The sequence below is a fragment of the Oncorhynchus gorbuscha genome, linkage group LG03 (assembly GCF_021184085.1).
Source record: "Oncorhynchus gorbuscha isolate QuinsamMale2020 ecotype Even-year linkage group LG03, OgorEven_v1.0, whole genome shotgun sequence".
NCBI lineage: Eukaryota > Metazoa > Chordata > Actinopteri > Salmoniformes > Salmonidae > Oncorhynchus > Oncorhynchus gorbuscha.
Genome location: NC_060175.1, coordinates 30728644 through 30747436, shown reverse-complemented (window position 1 = coordinate 30747436; position 18793 = coordinate 30728644). Strand labels below are relative to the sequence as shown.

General features: G+C 41.5%; 1 protein-coding gene across 2 annotated transcripts in view; it reads right to left on the bottom strand.

Annotated features, from left to right (window-relative positions):
- The window catches only part of LOC124031209 (SPRY domain-containing protein 3-like), a 77911-nt gene that overhangs the window by 51071 nt on the left and 8047 nt on the right, over positions 1-18793 (bottom strand). For both annotated transcript variants that reach the window (XM_046342181.1, XM_046342182.1), the window contains exon 4: positions 7827-7951. In XM_046342181.1, coding sequence (XP_046198137.1) covers positions 7827-7951 — 125 coding nt within the window. The remainder of the gene's footprint in view (positions 1-7826; positions 7952-18793) is intronic.

Sequence of the window (18793 nt, the reverse complement as noted above, 5' to 3'; positions counted from 1 at the left end):
CATTTCATAACACTTTACCCAATACATTTAGTGTGTTCCCTTAGGCCACTACTCTACTATCACATATTTACAATACAACATCCATCTGTACGTGTTTGTAGAGTACGTTCTTATCATGTGTATGTGCGTCTCTTCACAGTCCCCGGTGTTCCATAAGGTGTATTTTTATATCAGTTACCTGATGGCTCTATGTAGTACTGTGCACCTAAATATAATATAAATAATAATAATATATGCCATTTAGCAGACGCTTTTATCCAAAGTGACTTACAGTCATGTGTGCATACATTCTACGTATGGGTGGTCCCGGGAATCGAACCCACTACCCTGGCGTTACAAGCGCCATGCTCTACCAACTGAGCTAGAGTCTTATGTTGAGTCTCCTAGTCTTATGTTGACTTGGGGATTCTGAAGAGCCCTTTGGTGGCATGTCTTGTGGGGTATGCATAGGTGTCCACGCTGTATTCAAGTAGTTTAAACAGACATTTCGGTGCATTCAGCATGTCAACACTTCTTACAAAAACAAGTAATGATGAAGTCAATCTCCTCCACTTTGAGCCATGAGACTTACGTGCATATTATTAATGTTAGCTCCCCATTTACATTTAAGGGCCAGTTGTGCTGCTTTGTTCTGAGACAATTGTAATTTTCAGTGGTCCCTCTTTGTGGCACCTGACCACACAACTGGACAGTAGTCAAAAGTGGTTTGTCCTTTAAAATTTGCAGCGTACTGCAGCACGGGTTGCATGGTGCAACAAAATTCTATGGCACGTTATCCTCTGACACCGCCTGGTATAGAGGTCCTGGATGGAAGGAACTAGGCCACAGTGATGTACTGGGCCGATTGCACTACCCTCTGTAGTGCCTGGAAGTCGGAGGCTGAGCAGTTGCCATACCAGGCAGTGATGCAACCAGTGGTGCAGCTGTAAAACATTTTGAGGATCTGAGGACCCATGCCAAATCTTTTCAGTCTCCTGAGGGGGAATAGGTTTTGTCGTGTCCTCTTCATGACTGTCTTGGTGTGCTTGGACCATGTTAGTTTGTTGGTGATGTGGACAGCAAGGAACTTGAAGCTCTCAACCTGCTCACTGCAGCCCCGTTGATGAGAATGGGGGCGTGCTCGGTCCTCTTTTTCCCTGTAGTCCACAATCATCTTCTTTGTCTTCATCACATTGAGGGAGAGTTTGTTGTCCTGGCACCACATGGCCTGGTCTCTGACCTCCTCCCTATAGGCTGTCTCGTCTTTTCCGGTGATCAGGCTCACTGTTGTGCCATCGGCAAACTTAATGATGGTGTTGGCGTCGTGCCTGGCCGTGCAGTCATGAGTGAACTGAGCACACACCCATAAGGGGCTCCTGTGTTGAGGATCAGCGAGGCGGATGTGCTGTTACCTACCCTTACCACCTGGGGGTAGCCCGTCAGGAAGTCCAGGATCCAGTTGCAGAGGGAGGTGTTTAGTCCCAGGTTCTAGGTTTTCTGGAATAGGTGTTGATGTGAGCCATGACCAGCCTTTCAAAGTACTTCATGGCTACAGACATAAGTGCTACGGGTTGATAGTCATTTAGGCAGGTTACCTTAGTGTTCTTGGGCACAGGCACTATGGTGGTCTGCTTAAAACATGTTGGTATTACAGACTCGGACAGGGAGAGGTTGAAAATGTCAGTGAAGACACTTGCGTGAAGGCACTTAGTCCCAGTGATGTACTGGGCAGTACTCACAACCCTCTGTAGCACCTTACGGTCAGATGCCAAGCAGTTGCCAAACCAGGCGGTGATGCAACCGGCCAGGATGCTCTCGATTGTGCAGCTGTAGAATTTTGAGGATCTGGGGACCCATGGGTCTAGGATTTCTGTTTTTTTCCTCTGGTTTCACATGTGACATGCTGGTAGAAATTAGGTACAACGGATTTAAGTTTGCCTGCATTGAAGTCCCCGGCCACTAGGAGCGCAGCTTCTGGATAAGCATTTTCTTGTTTGCTTGTAAAGCTTGTTGAGTGTGGTCTTAGTGCCAGAATTGGTAGTAAATAAACAGCTACGAATAATATAGATGAGAACTCTCTTGGTAGATAGCAGAGTTGGTTAGGTGCACGTAAAACGGCAGCCATCCCCTCCGGCGCCATTATAGTGGACGTGTATAGTATTGAGTCATCCTCATACATAGCCACACTGGCTTTACTCAAGGCCAGTGACATGTCATTGGTAAAGATTACTTTTTTCAAAGGGCAGAGACAGCTGCCCTGGGGAATTCCTGATTCTACCTGGATTATGTTGGAGAGGCTTCCATTAAATAACACCCTCTGTGTTTTGTTAGACTGTTAACTCCTTATCTACAATATAGCAGAGGGTGTAAAGCCAGAACACATACGTTTTTCCCATCAGCAGACTGTCAAAAGCTGCACTGAAGTCTTTTTATTATCAATTTCTCTATGCCTATCATCAGTCATTTTTTAACCTTTATTTAACGAGGCAAGTCAGTTAAGAACAAATTCTTATTTTCAATGACGGCCTAGGAACAGTGGGTTAACTAGCTGTTCAGGGGCAGAACGACAGATTTGTACCTTGTCAGCTCAGGGATTTGAACTTACAACCTTCCGGTTACTAGTCCAACGCTCTAACCACTAGGCTACACTGCCGCCCCAAGTGCTGTGCTTGTTGAATGTCCTTCCCTATAAGCGTGCTGAAAGTCTGTTGTCAATTTGTTTATTGTAAAATAACATTGTATCTGGTCAAATAAAAATACTATTTTTTCCAAAAGGGTTGGTAACAGGTCACAACACTCAACAATTGGTTGGCTATTTGACCTTCCTTCCAGGCCTGAGGACACACACTTCCTAGCAGGCTTAAATTGAAGAGATGGCACATAGGAGTGGCAATATTGTCCGCTATTATCCTCAGTCATTTTCCATCAAAGTTGTCAGACACCGGTGGCTTGTCATTGTTGATAGACAAAAAAAGTAACTTCTTCCACACTCTCTTTAAGGAATTAAAAATTACAATTCTTGTCGTTCATAATTTGATCAGTTATACTTGGATGTGTAGTGTCAGCATTTGTTGCTGGCATGTCATGCCTAAGATTGCTAATCTTGCAAATGAAAAAAATCATTAAAGTAATTGGCAACATCAGTGGGTTTTGTGATGAACGAGTCATCTGATTCAATGAATGATGGAGCGGAGTTTGCCCTTTTGCCCAAAATCTCATTTAAGGTGCTCCAAAGCTTTTTACTACCAGTCTTTGTGCCATTTACCTTTGTTTCATTGTGTAGTTTCTTCTTATTTTTATTCAGTTTAGTCAATTTGCAGTACGTTTGCTAATCGTTTATGTAGCCAGACTTATTTACCATTCCTTTTGCTTCATCCCTCTCAACAATACAATGTTTAATGACACTGAGCCTTTTTCTAAAAAGTTTTATGGAGATTGGAGAACACATTGGGAGGGATCTTAGATTCTGTATGAAGGAATGGTCTTTCTAGATCCTTGATATGCTTCGTCTGCGCTTATGGATTGCCCTTTTCAATTTAAACCACAGGTTTTCAATGGGGTTCAAGTCCGGAGACAGATGGCCATTGCAAAATGTTGATTTTGTGGTCAATTAACCATTTCTTTGTGGATTTTCATGTGTGCTTGGTGTTATTGCCTTGTGGGAAGATCCACGGCATTGGCACTTGGATTGGAACCGGTGCTATGGTCAGATGACATGAAAATAGAGCTTTTTGGCCAGACACACCAGTAGTGGGTTTGGTGTTGAAAACAGAAGCATATGGAGAAAAGTACCTCATACCAACAGTAGAGTGGCGCCAGTGGAAAATGGCGCCGGTGGAGATGGTTGCCTTGTTTCGAGTCCTTAGGAAACTATGCAGTATTTAGTTTTTTTAATGTATTATTTCTTACATTGTTACCCCAGGAAATCTTAAGTCTTATTACATACAGCCGGGAAGAACCATTGGATATAAGAGCGACGTCAATTTACCAACATTACGACCAGGAATACAACTTTCCCGAAGCGGGTCCTCTGTTTGGCCCACCACCCAGGACAATGGATCTAATCCAAAAAGCTGACCCAAAACAACGACGCAGCAGGAGGGGCAGACGGTGCGGCCTCCTGGTCAGGCTGCGTAGATGTGCACATCGCCCACTGCTCCCGAGTATACTACGCGCCACTGTCCAGTCTCTTGACAACAAGGTAGATGAAATTCGAGCAAGGGTTGCCTTCCAGAGAGACATCAGAGATTGTAACATTCTCTGTTTCATAGAAACATGTCTCTCTTGCGGGCTATGTTGTTGGAATCCGTTCAGCCACCAGGCTTCTCCATAAACACCTCTGGGAAGAAGAAGGACGGGGGTGTATGCTTCATGATTAACGACTCATGGTGTAATCATAACAACATACAGGAACTCAAATCCTTCTGCTCACCCGTCCTAGAATTCCTTACAATCAAATTCCGGTCATAAGACAATTCTCGTCAGTTATTGTCACAGCCGTGCACATTCCCACTCAAGCAGACACCATTACGGCCCTCAAGGGATTTCACTGGACTATATGCAAACTGGAAATCATACATCCGGAGGCTGCATTTATTGGAGCTGGGGATTTTAACAAAGCAAATTTAAGAACAAGGCTACCTAAAATCTATCAGCATATTGATTTCAGTACTCGCGGGGGTAATACGCTCAATCACTGCTACTCTAACTTTCGTGATGCATACAAAGCCCTCCCCCGCACTCCCTTCGGCAAATCCCACCACAACGCCATCTTGCTCCTACCGTCTTATTAGGCAGAAACTCAAACAGGATGTACCAGTGACTAGAACCATTCAACGCTGGTGTGGCCAATCGGAATCCAAGCTTCAGAATTGTTTTGATCACGCGCACTGGGATATGTTCCGGTCAGCCTCAGAGAACAACAACGATCTATACGCTGACTCGAGAGTGAGTTTATAAGGAAGTGCATTGGAGATGTTATTAGCTAAAAATGCCAACATCACCAATGGCCCAACGTCTAGTTTAACGCAAATGTGCAAAACCGATGTCAAACCTGACGTGCATACCTATATGACGTGCATACTAACATGACGTAATGATGCCACGTAAAATGTAGCGCTACACATGCAACACAGTATTCCTAACCTAGCCCACAATGTCTGCTGCTTGGATCGAGCAGTCATTTGAAATAATGTTTCAGCGAGACAACTCAAAAAGGTGAAATCCAATAATGCCAAGATAATTGAATTCATTGCCCCTTCTCTGTCATGTGTGATGCTGGCTTTCAATGAATGGTCGAGCACCAGTACACACTAAGTTACGAAGTGCGCTATTTTTCAGATGTTTCCCTACCGGAGTTACACAGTAGGGCATCACTGCTATTAGCTTCACGACTGACATCTGGACCAGCGATATCAGCCCCATGAGCATGCTGAGTCTGACAGCACAGTGGGTCGTCGAGGATACTGTCCTGAGGGAAGTCGTATTTCATGGTTGTCATACCGCTGCTGCCATTTCAATGGCATTTGAGAATATGTTCAAAACATAAAACACACTAGCTAGCTCCATTCAAACATATAATAAGCTCAACAATGGCGCCTGCAGCAGACGTGATACCCTATGTTATGACATTGAAACGCTTGCTCAACAAAACTGGCGACATAGGCTGTGAACAAGCAATTCGGTGGAATTCTCTCTTTACTGTGTCAACACCATGCTCGATGCTACAGTTGAAGTCGGAAGTTTACATACAACTTAGCCAAATATATTTCAACTCAGTTTTTCACAATTCCTGACATTTAATCCAAGTAACAATTCCCTGTCTTAGGTCAGTTAGGATCACCACTTTATTTAAAAAATGTGAAATGTCAGAATAATAGTAGAGAGAATGATTTATTTCAGCTTGTATTTCTTTCATCACATTCCCAGTGGGTCAGAAGTTTACATACACTCAATTAGTCTTTGGTAGCAATGCCTTTAAATTGTTTAAATTGGGTCAAACGTTTTGGGTAGCCTTCCATAAGCTTCCCAGAATAAGTTGGGTGAAGTTTGGCCCATTCCTCCTGACAGAGACTGTGTAACCGAGTCAGGTTTGTAGGCCTCCTTACTCACACATGCTTTTTTAGTTCTGCCCACAAATCTTCTATAGGATTGAGGTCAGGAGTTTGTGATGGCCACTCCAATACCTTGACTTTGTTGTCCTTAAGCCATTTTGCCACAACTTTGGAAGTATGCTTGGGGTCAATGTCCATTCGGAAGACCCATTTGCGACCAAGCTTGAACTTCCTGACTGATGTCTTGAGATGTTGCTTCAATATAGCTGCATCATTTTCCTTCCTCATAATGCCCTCTATTTTGTGAAGTGCACCAGTCCCTCCTGCAGCAAAGCACCCCCACAACATGATGCTGCCACCCTCGTGCTTCACGGTTGGGATGCTGTTCTTCGGGCCTGCAAGCTCCCCCCTTTGTCCTCCAAACATAACAATGGTCATTATGGCCAAACAGTTATATTTTTGTTTCATCAGACCAGAGGACATTTCTCAAAACAGTATGATCTTTGTCCCCATGTGCAGTTGCAAACTGTAGTCTGGCTTTTTTATGGCGGTTTTGGAGCAGTGGCTTCTTCCTTGCTGAGAGGCCTTTCAGGTTATGTCGATGTCGGACTCGTTTTACTGTGGATATAGATACTTTTGTATCTGCTGAGGAAGAGGCCATGGACAGATAGAGGAGAAACTTCACTGCATGACATGTATGATGATATCCTGGTAGAGAATGAAACGACTGAACAAATTAACAAAGAAACAGCAAGTAAGTGAATGAAATAGGTTTTGATTATGTTTTACTAGTAATGGAGTTAACGTAAATGGCAACAAAATAACTTTTTGGTGAGTGTGGTGTGGTTTTTGTGTGTGTAACCTTAATTTAACTAGGAAAGTCAGTTAAGAACCAATTCTTATTTACAATGACTATACACTCTAAACACTAGGCTACCAGAGTGGTTGGGTTCAATGCGGAAGACACATTTCAGTTGAAGGCATTCAGTTGTACAACTGACTATGTATCCCCCTTTCCCCATATGGAAAAATTATTTTAAACATGTAGACCAAGCGATTGGTCGAAAGAACAAAACAACGCTAAGTCGACCAAGATTTTTTTTAGTCAGGGACAGCCATAAAAGCAACATTTTGTAATGGCCATCTTGGTCTCCAAACCCCACTGAAAACCTGTGGATTGATAAGGGCAGTCAATAAGAGCAGACGAATGATATCAAGGATCTGAAAAGATCATAAAACATTTTGGAAAAAGGCTCAGTGTCGTTATCCTTGCAAGGGGAGGGTGCTTGAGTATTGAAACCAGGTGTGCTCATAATTTGGACCCCTATCATTAAAAAGAAAAAAATAAGAAAAAAATAATTGTATTTCTTGTTAAACAAAAGCTCTTTCTTTGAGCAATTGTATTATAAAATAATTGACCCATAATTTGGGAGCATACAATATAGCGCTGTATTTGCATTATTTATTTTATATTTTATTCAGTATCTCAAGGGTAACAATAATTATAGACCTGATTGTTAAGTCTTGCATGCTTCACAACACAAGGCCAAGTAGTGATCTCCACTTTGGTCAAATGTTCATAAAGTGGTGATGTGGAACGTTCAAAATACATCTCTTATTCTTTAATGTTGAGGAACATTGGGCCTATTTCTATATTCCCTTTTAGACGATGTCATTGAAATTATCCCAAACTGATGCTGGAATGTTGAGGTATATTCAAAACTTTGTTTGAAAGAGGAGATTTTAGAGTGTGGAGAAACATATTTGTAAGCTAAGAAGGGGCGCGACACTTACTTGCCATCATCAGCGTGGTAGGCCACTGAGTGCGGGAGCCAGCCAGGATGATGGTCCAGCTTGTAGTACTGAGGCACCAGGCCAACAGCAATCATCCCCCTCACCCCTGTGTCAATAATGGTCACCTGGAGGAGTATATGGAGAAGAATCCAGATGCAGCAGAGTATTTGTAAAATTCTTCTTCTCAATTGTTGACAAACATGCACCTGTTAATAAACTTACCGTGAGCACCCTGGATCAACGATTATATATACAATTATATTACTAAAACAAGATCATTGACAAACTATGGTAAAATACTTGAGCATCTTAAATGACTTCATTGGCAGAAAACCCAATTCATCTTCATCATACATTGAAGTTGATGGGTCATTTATAACAAAACCTTTTGACATAGCCAAATCATTTAAAATACTATTTCAGCTTTAAAGTGAACAAACTGAGAAAATTGAACAGTGAACCATCATATTTGTGTTTTGAAGATCTAATAAGGAAAGAGAAGTATTGCCGTTTTGAATTTTGTCAAGTTTTTGTGGAAGAGTTGGAAAAACAGTTGTTATCCATCAATAATGATAAGCCTCCAGGTATTTAAAACCTATATCGGGAACTATTGAGAATGGAAGCAGACTGTATTGCCACACCTATTTGCCATGTCTGTTACGTGTGCTCATTCTCCGGCTTCTAGGTCACCAGGCTGCTCGTTATGGCGCACACCTGTCACCATCCTTAAGTGCACCTGCGTGTCAGACTCAGACTCACCATTTGGTTCCTTCCCCTGGCGTCATTGTTTCTGTGTCATGTCTGTGCGTTGTTTGTGTTTCTTGTTTTGTTCATTTGTTTAATAAATTATGTACTCCCTGAACTTGCTTCCCGGCCCCCAGCGCACACATTACAATGTCTTTAACCAAAGCCTAAAGGAGTTTGTGTTTCCACAGGCATGGAAGGAAGCTAAAGTAGTTCCACTACCTAAAAATAGTAAATAACTATTTACTAGCTCTTACAGCCAGCCAATCAGTTTGCATTGTTTTGTAAACTGATGGGGAGAATTGCGATTGAACAAATTATGGTTGACCCAATTTAGTCGAATGGTCGATTGTTTGGCCGATAGGCTGTTGGTCGACCAAGATCTCTTTAGTCGAGCATTAGTAAAAACATATATACAGTTGAAGTCGGAAGTTTACTTACACCATAGCCAAATACATTTAAACTCAGTTTTTCACAGCAAAGCACCCCTACAATATGATGCTACCACCCCCATGCTTCACAGTTGGGATGGTGTTCTTCGGCTTGCAAGCATCCCCCTTTTTCCTCCAGATTTTGAAATTATGCTTTACAGCGAAAGCGTTTGTGTGAGTTTATCGATCGCATGACAAAACATTAAGTACACTTAGCATCAGGTAGCTTGGTCACAAAAATCAGAAAAGCAATCAAATGAATCGTTTACCTTTGATGATCTTCGGATGTTTTCACTCACGAGACTCCCAGTTACACAACAAATGTTCCTTTTGTTACATAAAGATTATTTTTATATCCAAAATGCCTCCATTTGTTTGGCGCATTATGTTCAGAAATCCACAGGAAAGAGCGGTCACGACAACACAGACAAATTCCAAATAATATCCGTAATGTCCACAGAAACATGTCAAACGTTTTTATAATCAATCCTCAGATGGTTTTTAAAATATATAATCGATAATATCAACCGCAAAGGTCTTTCACAGTAGGAGAAGGAAAAGCAAAACCTATCCAAACTCTGTTGCGTGAGCAAAACTCATGTGATCCCTTGACGTGATGTTATCGTTCTGGGTCATTTCTCAAAATAAAAGCCTGAAAATATGTCTGAAGACTGTAGACACCTCGAGGAAGTGATAGGAAAAGGAATCTGGTTGATATATCTTTAAATGGAGCAATGGGAGGCTATGGAACATGGAGTTCAAAATAGATGCCACTTCCTGGTTTGATTTGTCTCAGGATTTCGCCTGCAATATCAGTTCTGTTATACTCACAGACAATATTTGTTTTCTATCCTAATATGTCAATTATATGCATATTCTAACATCTGGTCCTGAGAAATATGCCGTTTACTTTGGGAACGTTGTTTTTCCAAACATAAAAATAGTGCCCCCTAGCTTCAAGAGGTTAAAACATGTTTGTATTACAGACTTGGACAGGGAGAGGTTGAAAATGTCAGTGAAGACACTTGCTAGTTGGTCAGCGCTTGCTCGCAGTACACGTCCTGGTAATCCATCTGGCCCTGCGGCCTTGTGAATGTTGACCTGTCTAAAGGTCTTACTCACATCAGCTGTAGAGAGCGTGATCACACAGTCTTCTAGAACAGCTGGTGCTCTCATCCATGTTACAGTGTTATTTGCCTCGAAGCGAGCATAGAAGTTTAGGTCGTCCGGAAGGCTCGTGTCACTGGGCAGCTCTCGGCTGTGCTTCCCTTTGTAGTCTGTAATGGTTTGCAGGCCCTGCCACATCCGATGAGCGTCAATCTTAGTCCTGTATTGACACTTTGCCTGTATGATGGTATGTTGGAGGGTATAGCGGCATTTCTTATAAGCTTCTGGGTTAGAATCCCGCTCCTTGAAAGCAGCAGCTCTAGCCTTTAGCTCAGTGTGGATGCTGCCTGTAAATCCATGGCTTCTGGTTGGGGTATATACGTATGGTCACTGTGGGGACGACGTCGTCGATGCACTTATTGATGAAGCCAATGACAGATGTGGTGTACTCCTTAATGCCATCGAGGAATCCCGGAACATATTCCAGTCTGTGCTAGCAAAACAGTCCTGTATTTTATTTATTTAACCTTTATTTATCTAGGCAAGTCAATTAATAACAAATTCTTATTTACAATGACGGCCTACCAAAAGCTAAAAGGCCTCCTGCAGGGACGGGGGCCTGTAGCATAGCATCTGCTTCATCTGACCACTTTTTTATTGATCTAGGGCACTGGTGCTTCCTGCATGAATTTTTGCTTCGAAACATGAATCAGGAGGATGGAATTATAGTCAGATTTGCCAAATGGAGGGCGAGGGAGAGCTTTGTATGCATCTCTGTGTGTGGAGTATAGGTGTTCCAGAGTTTTTCCCCCTCTGGTTGCACATTTAACATGCTGATAGAAATTTGGTAAAACCGATTTAAGTTTCCCTGCATTTAAGTCCCTGGCTACTAGGAGCACCGCCTCTGGGTGAGCGTTTTCTTGTTTGCTTATGACGGAATACAGCTCATTCAATGCTATCTTAGTGCCAGCCTCTGACTGTGGTGGTATATAAACAACTACAAAGAATATAGATGAAAACACAAAGAATATAGATGAAAACTCTCTAGGTAGATAGTGTGGTCTACAGCTTATCTACCTCAGGCGAGCAATAAACCCCGAGACTTCCTTAGATATCGTGCACCAGCTGATATTGACAAAAATACATAGGCCACCCCCCCTTGTCTTACCAGACGCTGCTGTTCTATCCTGCCGGTACGTCATATAAACAGCCAGCTGTATGTTGATATTGTCGTCGTTCAGCCACGACTCCGTGAAGCATAAGATGTTATAGTTTTTAATGTCCTGTTGGTAGTTTAATCTTCCCAGTTTTATTGTTCAAAGATTGCATGTTTGCTAGCAGAATTGAGGAGAGTGGGGGTTTATTCGATCGCCTCCAACTTCTCAAAAAGGCCTCCATACTCTCTTTCTCCATCTCCTCTTCACGCAGATCACTGGGGTCGGGGCCTGTTCCCGAGGGAGCCGTATATCCTTAGGCTCGTCAGAGTCATGAAAGAAGAAAAAGGATTCTGCTAGTCCGTAGTGAGTAATCGCAGTCTTGATGTCTAGAAGTTATTTTCGGTCATAAGACACGGTAGAGGCAACATTATGTACAAAAAGAGTTTAAAAAGTAAGTTACGAACATCACAGAAACAAACAAAAATTCGCTATTCAAAATAGTTCTCAGAGTTGTCGAATAAAGGAACCCCCAATCCTATCAATGGTAGGGATTGTATTAACAAAATATATAGGAAAACAATAAAATACAACAATTGATAAAGAAATAAACTACAACTACACTATACCATTCAAGACAGGGAATGTTGTAAAATAATTATATTTATAGTACTTTACTAATAGATAAGACCGCAGTAGAAGAAATGTAATTAGTGAAATAATACATCTTAAAATATAAGGACACCGAACACAAAAGTACTCCGATTGAACATGGTAGGGGTAAAAACACAGCAAACAGAGGACATAGAAGGCACAGTATGTGGGTATGTGTGGGTGTATCGACAATGTAAATAACAGTACCAAACTTTTGACTGGTACTGTATATTATCTAGTATATGTAAATACAAGATTAAATCAAGAATAGTCTGATATTAGCCTATCACTTGTGAATTATAGATTATCACTTGTGAATGATGTCCAGCATAAGAAACAACGCCTTTTTTTGCGACTTTTTCTAATCATGGTCGCACACCTCATTTAGCCTAGTCCATGGGCCTAGATGTTTTAATTTGTATCACAACTAAAGTAGCCAAATAACTTCTTAAAACGAAGCAAATTAATCTGCTTTACAATGGGTGAAGAGCCTAACTGGCATACATACATAAACAGCACGTGAGTTTCAAGTTTGGGGAAGATCATTTTCACCATAAACATGCACCTTTAGGATAAAAGCATTACATGCAAAATTGCATTTGCAGTCACTTTTGATAATGGTGTTTTCCGCTAATGGAACATTCAAGCCAATCTGTAAATAGCACACCCAACTACCTCATCCCCATATTGTTATTTATCTTCTTGCTCTTTTGCACCCCAGTATCTCTACTTGCACATCATCATCTGCACATATTTCACTCCAGTGTTAATGCTAAATTGTAATTATTTCACCTCTATGGCCTATTTATTGCCTTACCTCCCGACTCGTCTACATGTGGAGACACTGTATATAGATTTTTTTCTATTGTGTTATTGTTTGTGTGTAACTCTGTATTGTTGTTTTTGTCACACTGCTTCGCTTTATCTTGGCCAGGTCGCAGTTGTAAATGAGAACTTCTCAACTGGCATACCTGGTTAAACAAAAGGTTAAATAAAAATAAAAGTCTACTACGATGCGAGCATTGCTGCACTTATAATGTGAAGAAATAGCCTAATAGTTTATGAACATTTTAAGCTAAACGTTCTGATCTGTTGCATTAGCCACATTGCAAAAATATGTTTTTATGCTAGTGGTTGTGTTAATTGGGATCTATCACATCCCACAAATGTCCTAAACTACGTTTGGAATATTTATTTCTTGCACAGAATAGGTCTACTTTTATACTACGGGGGATAGTAGATTGACATAGACTAGTGCTTTTGCTGTTCATTATGCCTACTCATCTTGTTGGCTGACGAAAAGTAAATGCGGACATTACTTCCAATATCTTCAATATGCACCTTGGAATTGGATAAGGACACACGCAGTTGCATCCCCGATGTATCGGTCTTCACTTGTAGCCTGTGAGTAAGACCCGATTACATGATGGAGCACGTAGAACTCCAGGAGAAGGGCACAGGCCACTGGCCGCAAAAGGCATGAATTATTTTAGGGTACATTACGGCCACACACATCATGCAGCCTTACAATGTATAAAAAATTCAAACAGCGCAACATTTGTAGAACAACTATAGTTACATTAATAACTCTAAATTAAGCATATAGGAAGACCTGTTTTTGTTAACCGCTCAACACAGAATAGCCGCATGTGTGCACTCCCTCAAATCGTTTGGAGAATATATCCTTTCCATTTTATTCAGCTTTGTTCAATTGTACTCTTCATATTATAAAATAATGCCACGGAATTCTAAGCAAATATTGTCTGCTAAATCAACTAGTGTAGCCCACAGCCATTTGGCATATCCAGATCAGGGCCTAACATAAGGACAACTCGGAGTATGCTATTCTGTTCTTCAGAAATAGTCTCATTTTCTTCAAATCATGCTTCTTTAGACGTGTCTAAAATAAAATGATGGGTTTATTGTGAATGTGTTCAGCTATATTACATGGATTTATTAGACTTTCTAAAATGTAAATGTTCCAAAGGTCAGCATCAGTGGTTTGTAGACTATGTGTGGAAGCCAGGAGATGCTAAATGTGCTTATGTTAATTAACAGTCAAATACCGTGAGCCTGACAGTTATTTACTTGACAATCACCGGCTGACAAAATGTTGTGACTGCCACAGCCCTAGACGTGATGCTTGGCATTCAGGCCAAAGAGTTCAATCTTGGTTTCATCAGACCAGATAATCTTTTTTCGCCTCAAGCACTGAGATGCAGCGCCTTAGACCGCTGCGCCACTCTGGAGTGTATTTATGTTTTTTATTTTTAATACATTTGCAAACATTTCTAAAAACCTGTTATTGCTTTGTCATTGTTTGTTTTTTCCATTTTAGAATAAGGCTATAACATAACCTGAAACTAAACCTGAAAACATCAGACCACTTCAACCATAACATGACCATAAAGGCATTAGCAAGTCGTCCTAACATGCTAACGGGGAAAAAAGTCCTCATTCACGATTCCCTGTGGGGGTGTCAGTCAGACAGATGCTCACGAGCACCTGCGACTACACACTTTCCTACCGAGGGCGATGAATTATGACATCATCCCTGCGGGTGGGGGGGGGGGGCAGCTCTTAGCGTGGATGGAGTGCAATCAGAGCACTGGCGGTTCCAGAGCGCTGAAAAGGGGAAACCATCAAGTCCTTCCCCATGACCTCACTAGCACAGTCCCCAGAGTGTGAGAGAAAATATGCAGCAGTCTGTCTCAATGTTGTGTCATTGTATCATGTTCTGAATCCCATTTGGAGCTCCCTAAATCCTCAGTTAGACTAATGTGGGATGTGTCCCAAATGGCACCGTGGTCAAAAGTAGTGCCCCTTTAAAGGGAATAGGGTGCCATTTGGGACGTAAAAGACACTTCAAATGAGATGTACAAAGGTGAGCTGGAGATGGGTGCTTTCCAACAGCCCACTGCTAAATGGTCTTAACCTCAAAAACCAAAAGTTTTGATACAAAATACAAGAACCACGAATTAAGTTAAACTTGCAGTTACATGATTTATTAATAAAATCAGTGGTTTGGCAATGATCGTCTTGAAAACATGGGAATATTTCAGTGGATGTGTAAAAAATATATATATATTACATGGCTTCAGTCCTCTGTTCCATACACAAGGCTGTGTTTTATTCACTTTTAAAAGGATAGGAAGCAATTTTTTACTCAAAGTAACACAGTGTGGTCAAAGACTTAGTTGTAGTCACGATGTGGTTAACTATAACTACAAACATAGTTATGTTTTAGAGTTTTTATATATTTATTAACTTATTTCCAGATATCTTCAGAACTACCCACAATGCACTATTTCTCAACATCATAGTGCTACCTAGCTAGTTCCAGCTTGCTAACATTAGCTACTAGCCATGCTAGCATGTAATTACATTCCAAACCAAGTGTTGGCGCTTGTGAGCTACTATGTACATCCACAAAGAAGAAACCATATTAATACATGCAGAAAATTGCATCTCCTCTTCTCCTGTGTGTTTCATAGTGGTAGTCTGCCGGACAAAACAGAGATGCTTGTTCTAGGTCCCAAGAATGACAATTAATCTTAATGGTTGTACAGTCGTCTCAAATAAAACTGTGAAGAACCTCGGCGTTACTCTGGACCCTGATCTCTCTTTTGACGAACATATTAAGACTGTTTCAAGGACAGCTTTTTTCCATCTACGTAACATTGCAAAAATAAGAAACGTTTTGTCCAAAAATGATGCAGAAAAATTCATCCATGCTTTTGTTACTTCTAGGTTAGACTACTGCAATGCTCTACTTTCCGGCTTCCCGGATAAAGCACTACATAAACTTCAGTTAGTGCTAAATACGGCTGCTAGAATCCTGACTAGAGCTGATTTCAAGGTTTTACTGCTAACCTACAAAGCATGACACGGGATTGCTCCTACCTATCTCTCTGATTTGGTCCTGCCGTACATACCTACACGTACGCTACGGTCACAAGACGCAGGCCTCCTAATTGTCCCTAGAATTTCTAAGCAAACAGCTGGAGGCAGGGCTTTCTCCTATAGAGCTCCATTTTTATGGAATGGTCTGCCTACCCATGTGAGAGACGTAAACTTGGTCTCAACCATTAAGTCTTTACTAAAGACTCATCTCTTCAGTGGGTCATATGATTGAGTGTAGTCTGGCCCAGGAGTGTGAAGGTGAATGGAAAGGCTCTGGAGCAACGAACCGCCCTTGCTGTCTCTGCCTGGCCGGTTCCCCTCTCTCCACTGGGACTCTGCCTCTAACCCTATTACAGGGGCTGAGTCACTGGCTTACTGGTGCTCTTTCATGCCGTCCCTAGGAGGGGTGCATCACTTCAGTGGGTTGAGTCACTGATGTGATCTTCCTGTCTGGGTTGGCGCCCCCCCCTTGGGTTGTGCCGTGGCGGAGAGATCTTTGTGGGCTATACTCGGCCTTTCCTCAGGATGGTAAGTTGTTGGTTGAAGATATCCCTCTAGTGATGTGGGGGCTGTACTTTGGCAAAGTGGGTGGGGTTATATCCTTCCTGTTTGGCCCTGTCCGGGGGTATCATCGGATGGGGCCAGTGTCTCCTGACCTTTCCTGTCTCAGCCTCCAGTATTTATGTTGCAGTAGTTTATGTGTCAGGGGGCTAGGGTCAGTTTGTTATATCTGGAGTACTTCTCCTGTCTTATTCGGTGTCCTGTGTGAATTTAATTCTCTAATTCTCTCTTTCTCCCTTTCTTTCTCTCTCTCGGAGGACCATGCCCCAGGACTACCTGGCATGATGACTCCTTGCTGTCCCCCGTCCACCTGGCCGTGCTGCTGCTCCAGTTTCAACTGTTCTGCCTGCGGCTATGGAATCCTGACCTGTTCACCAGACCTGCTGTTTTCAACTCTCTAGAGACAGCAGGAGTGGTAGAGATACTCTTAATGATAGGCTATGAAAAGCCAACTGACATTTACTCCTGAGGTGCTGACTTGCTGCACCCTCGACAACTACTGTGATTATTATTATTTGACCATGCTGGTCATTTATGAACATTTGAACATCTTGGCCATGTTCTGTTATAATCTCCACCCGGCACAGCCAGAAGAGGACTGGCCACCCCTCATAGCCTGGTTCCTCTCTAGGTTTCTTCCTAGGTTTTGGCCTTTCTAGTGAGTTGTCGTAGCCACCGTGCTTCTACACCTGCATTGCTTGCTGTTTGAGGTTTTAGGCTGGGTTTCTGTACAGCACTTTGAGATATCAGCTGATGTACGAAGGGCTATATAAATAAATTTGATTTGTCGACTGAGCGTTGTAGTAGTTTTCCGTCGTTCATAGCTAGTACAGTAATACCCACAATGACAGGGTTACGACTCATTTGTGGCCCAAAAACGAGACTCTAGCTTCAAAGTGGGACCGGTTTGTCCGATTGAAAATAATGGATTGAAGTATGGGAACCGTGCGCACATCTACTGTATGGAAGGCAGGATTCGTAATGAGATTATGACTGAAACCAGGTGCAGTGTCAAGCATTAATGTGAAACCTACAACTGATATTTCCTACTGGCCTACCGGTACATCACAGGTGTCGGCAGTGGAGATAATTTGGGTAAATTCAAATGTGGATTTACCTCATTATATCGCCATTGGATTAGCTGACTCTCCTTCGGCCAGTGAAATGGCCTATCACTCTGAAGGCCTCTCCTTCGCACTTCGGTATCTAACTCAGCCGTCAATCGGAATGTCTCCGCTCTCTCTACTTTATATCTGCTGGCTTTTTTGTTGTGTTCTGTCATATTACGTCACACCCCATAAATGTTTTTTCCAGCATGACTTCAGCATTCTGATCAATTTGATGTAATAACAAAAAAACAAAAAAAGTGAGGTGTAACTTTGCTTTGGGACTTTTTTAAATGCATATTCTAATGCAATGCAAAAAATAATATATATAATATATATATATTATATATATAAAAAATAATATATATATATAATATATATATTATATATATATATATATATATATATATATATATATATATATATATATATATATATATATATATATATATATATATATATATATATATATATATATATATATATATATATATATTACATGTGGTTATGTTTATGCTACCTACCCTTTAAGGTCTTCATTCCTGAAAGGAGGGAAATGTTTTCCTTCCATGAAAGTTAAAGCAGGCGGGTGCATTCAGTCAGACACTCATTATGTCCTCCAATGTCATACTGTACATCCTATAGAGTCCTATAGGCCCTGGTCAAAAGTAGTACACTTTAAAGGGAATAGGGACGGGTGCCATTTTGGACCAACAGACGCAAGCAGCACTCCCTCACAAATCACTCTACCTCCATAACCACTCACTGCCCTGGCATAGCATACAGTAGGAAGCCAACACTACATACCAGAACCAGACCTTTCCCTATCCCAAAATGTACAGCCAAGTCCTCCTTTCCTGAGCTTTCCCAAAACCCAGGATGATTTTTAACGAGCCTGCTGCCTTCATGATTTAGCCTGGAGGGACTCATATTTAAAAAAAAGGTACTGGTGAATAACTGGGGAGTTATGTTACACTGAATTATTTTACACTGGAAAAACTACCATGTTTGATCCATTTGTCAGATCATTTGTTCAAAAGGAAAGGATCCAAAAATAACACGCTTTGGATTGGTCTTCAAACTATTTTTAATCAAATGTGTCAGCTAAATTTAGCAACTGTGCAGTTCTCTGAGCATAGACAGCAATTAATCTACAGGGTGTGACTGGCGATGGGCTCAGACTTACAATGCTCGACTTGAACTGTCAAAACACTAGCCTATACAACAGTAGGGAACAGTTTGAGAACAGGGTAAAACCGTGTGGGAACACAAGAGAGGCACATTTTGGACTTGAGTGACATGACTTG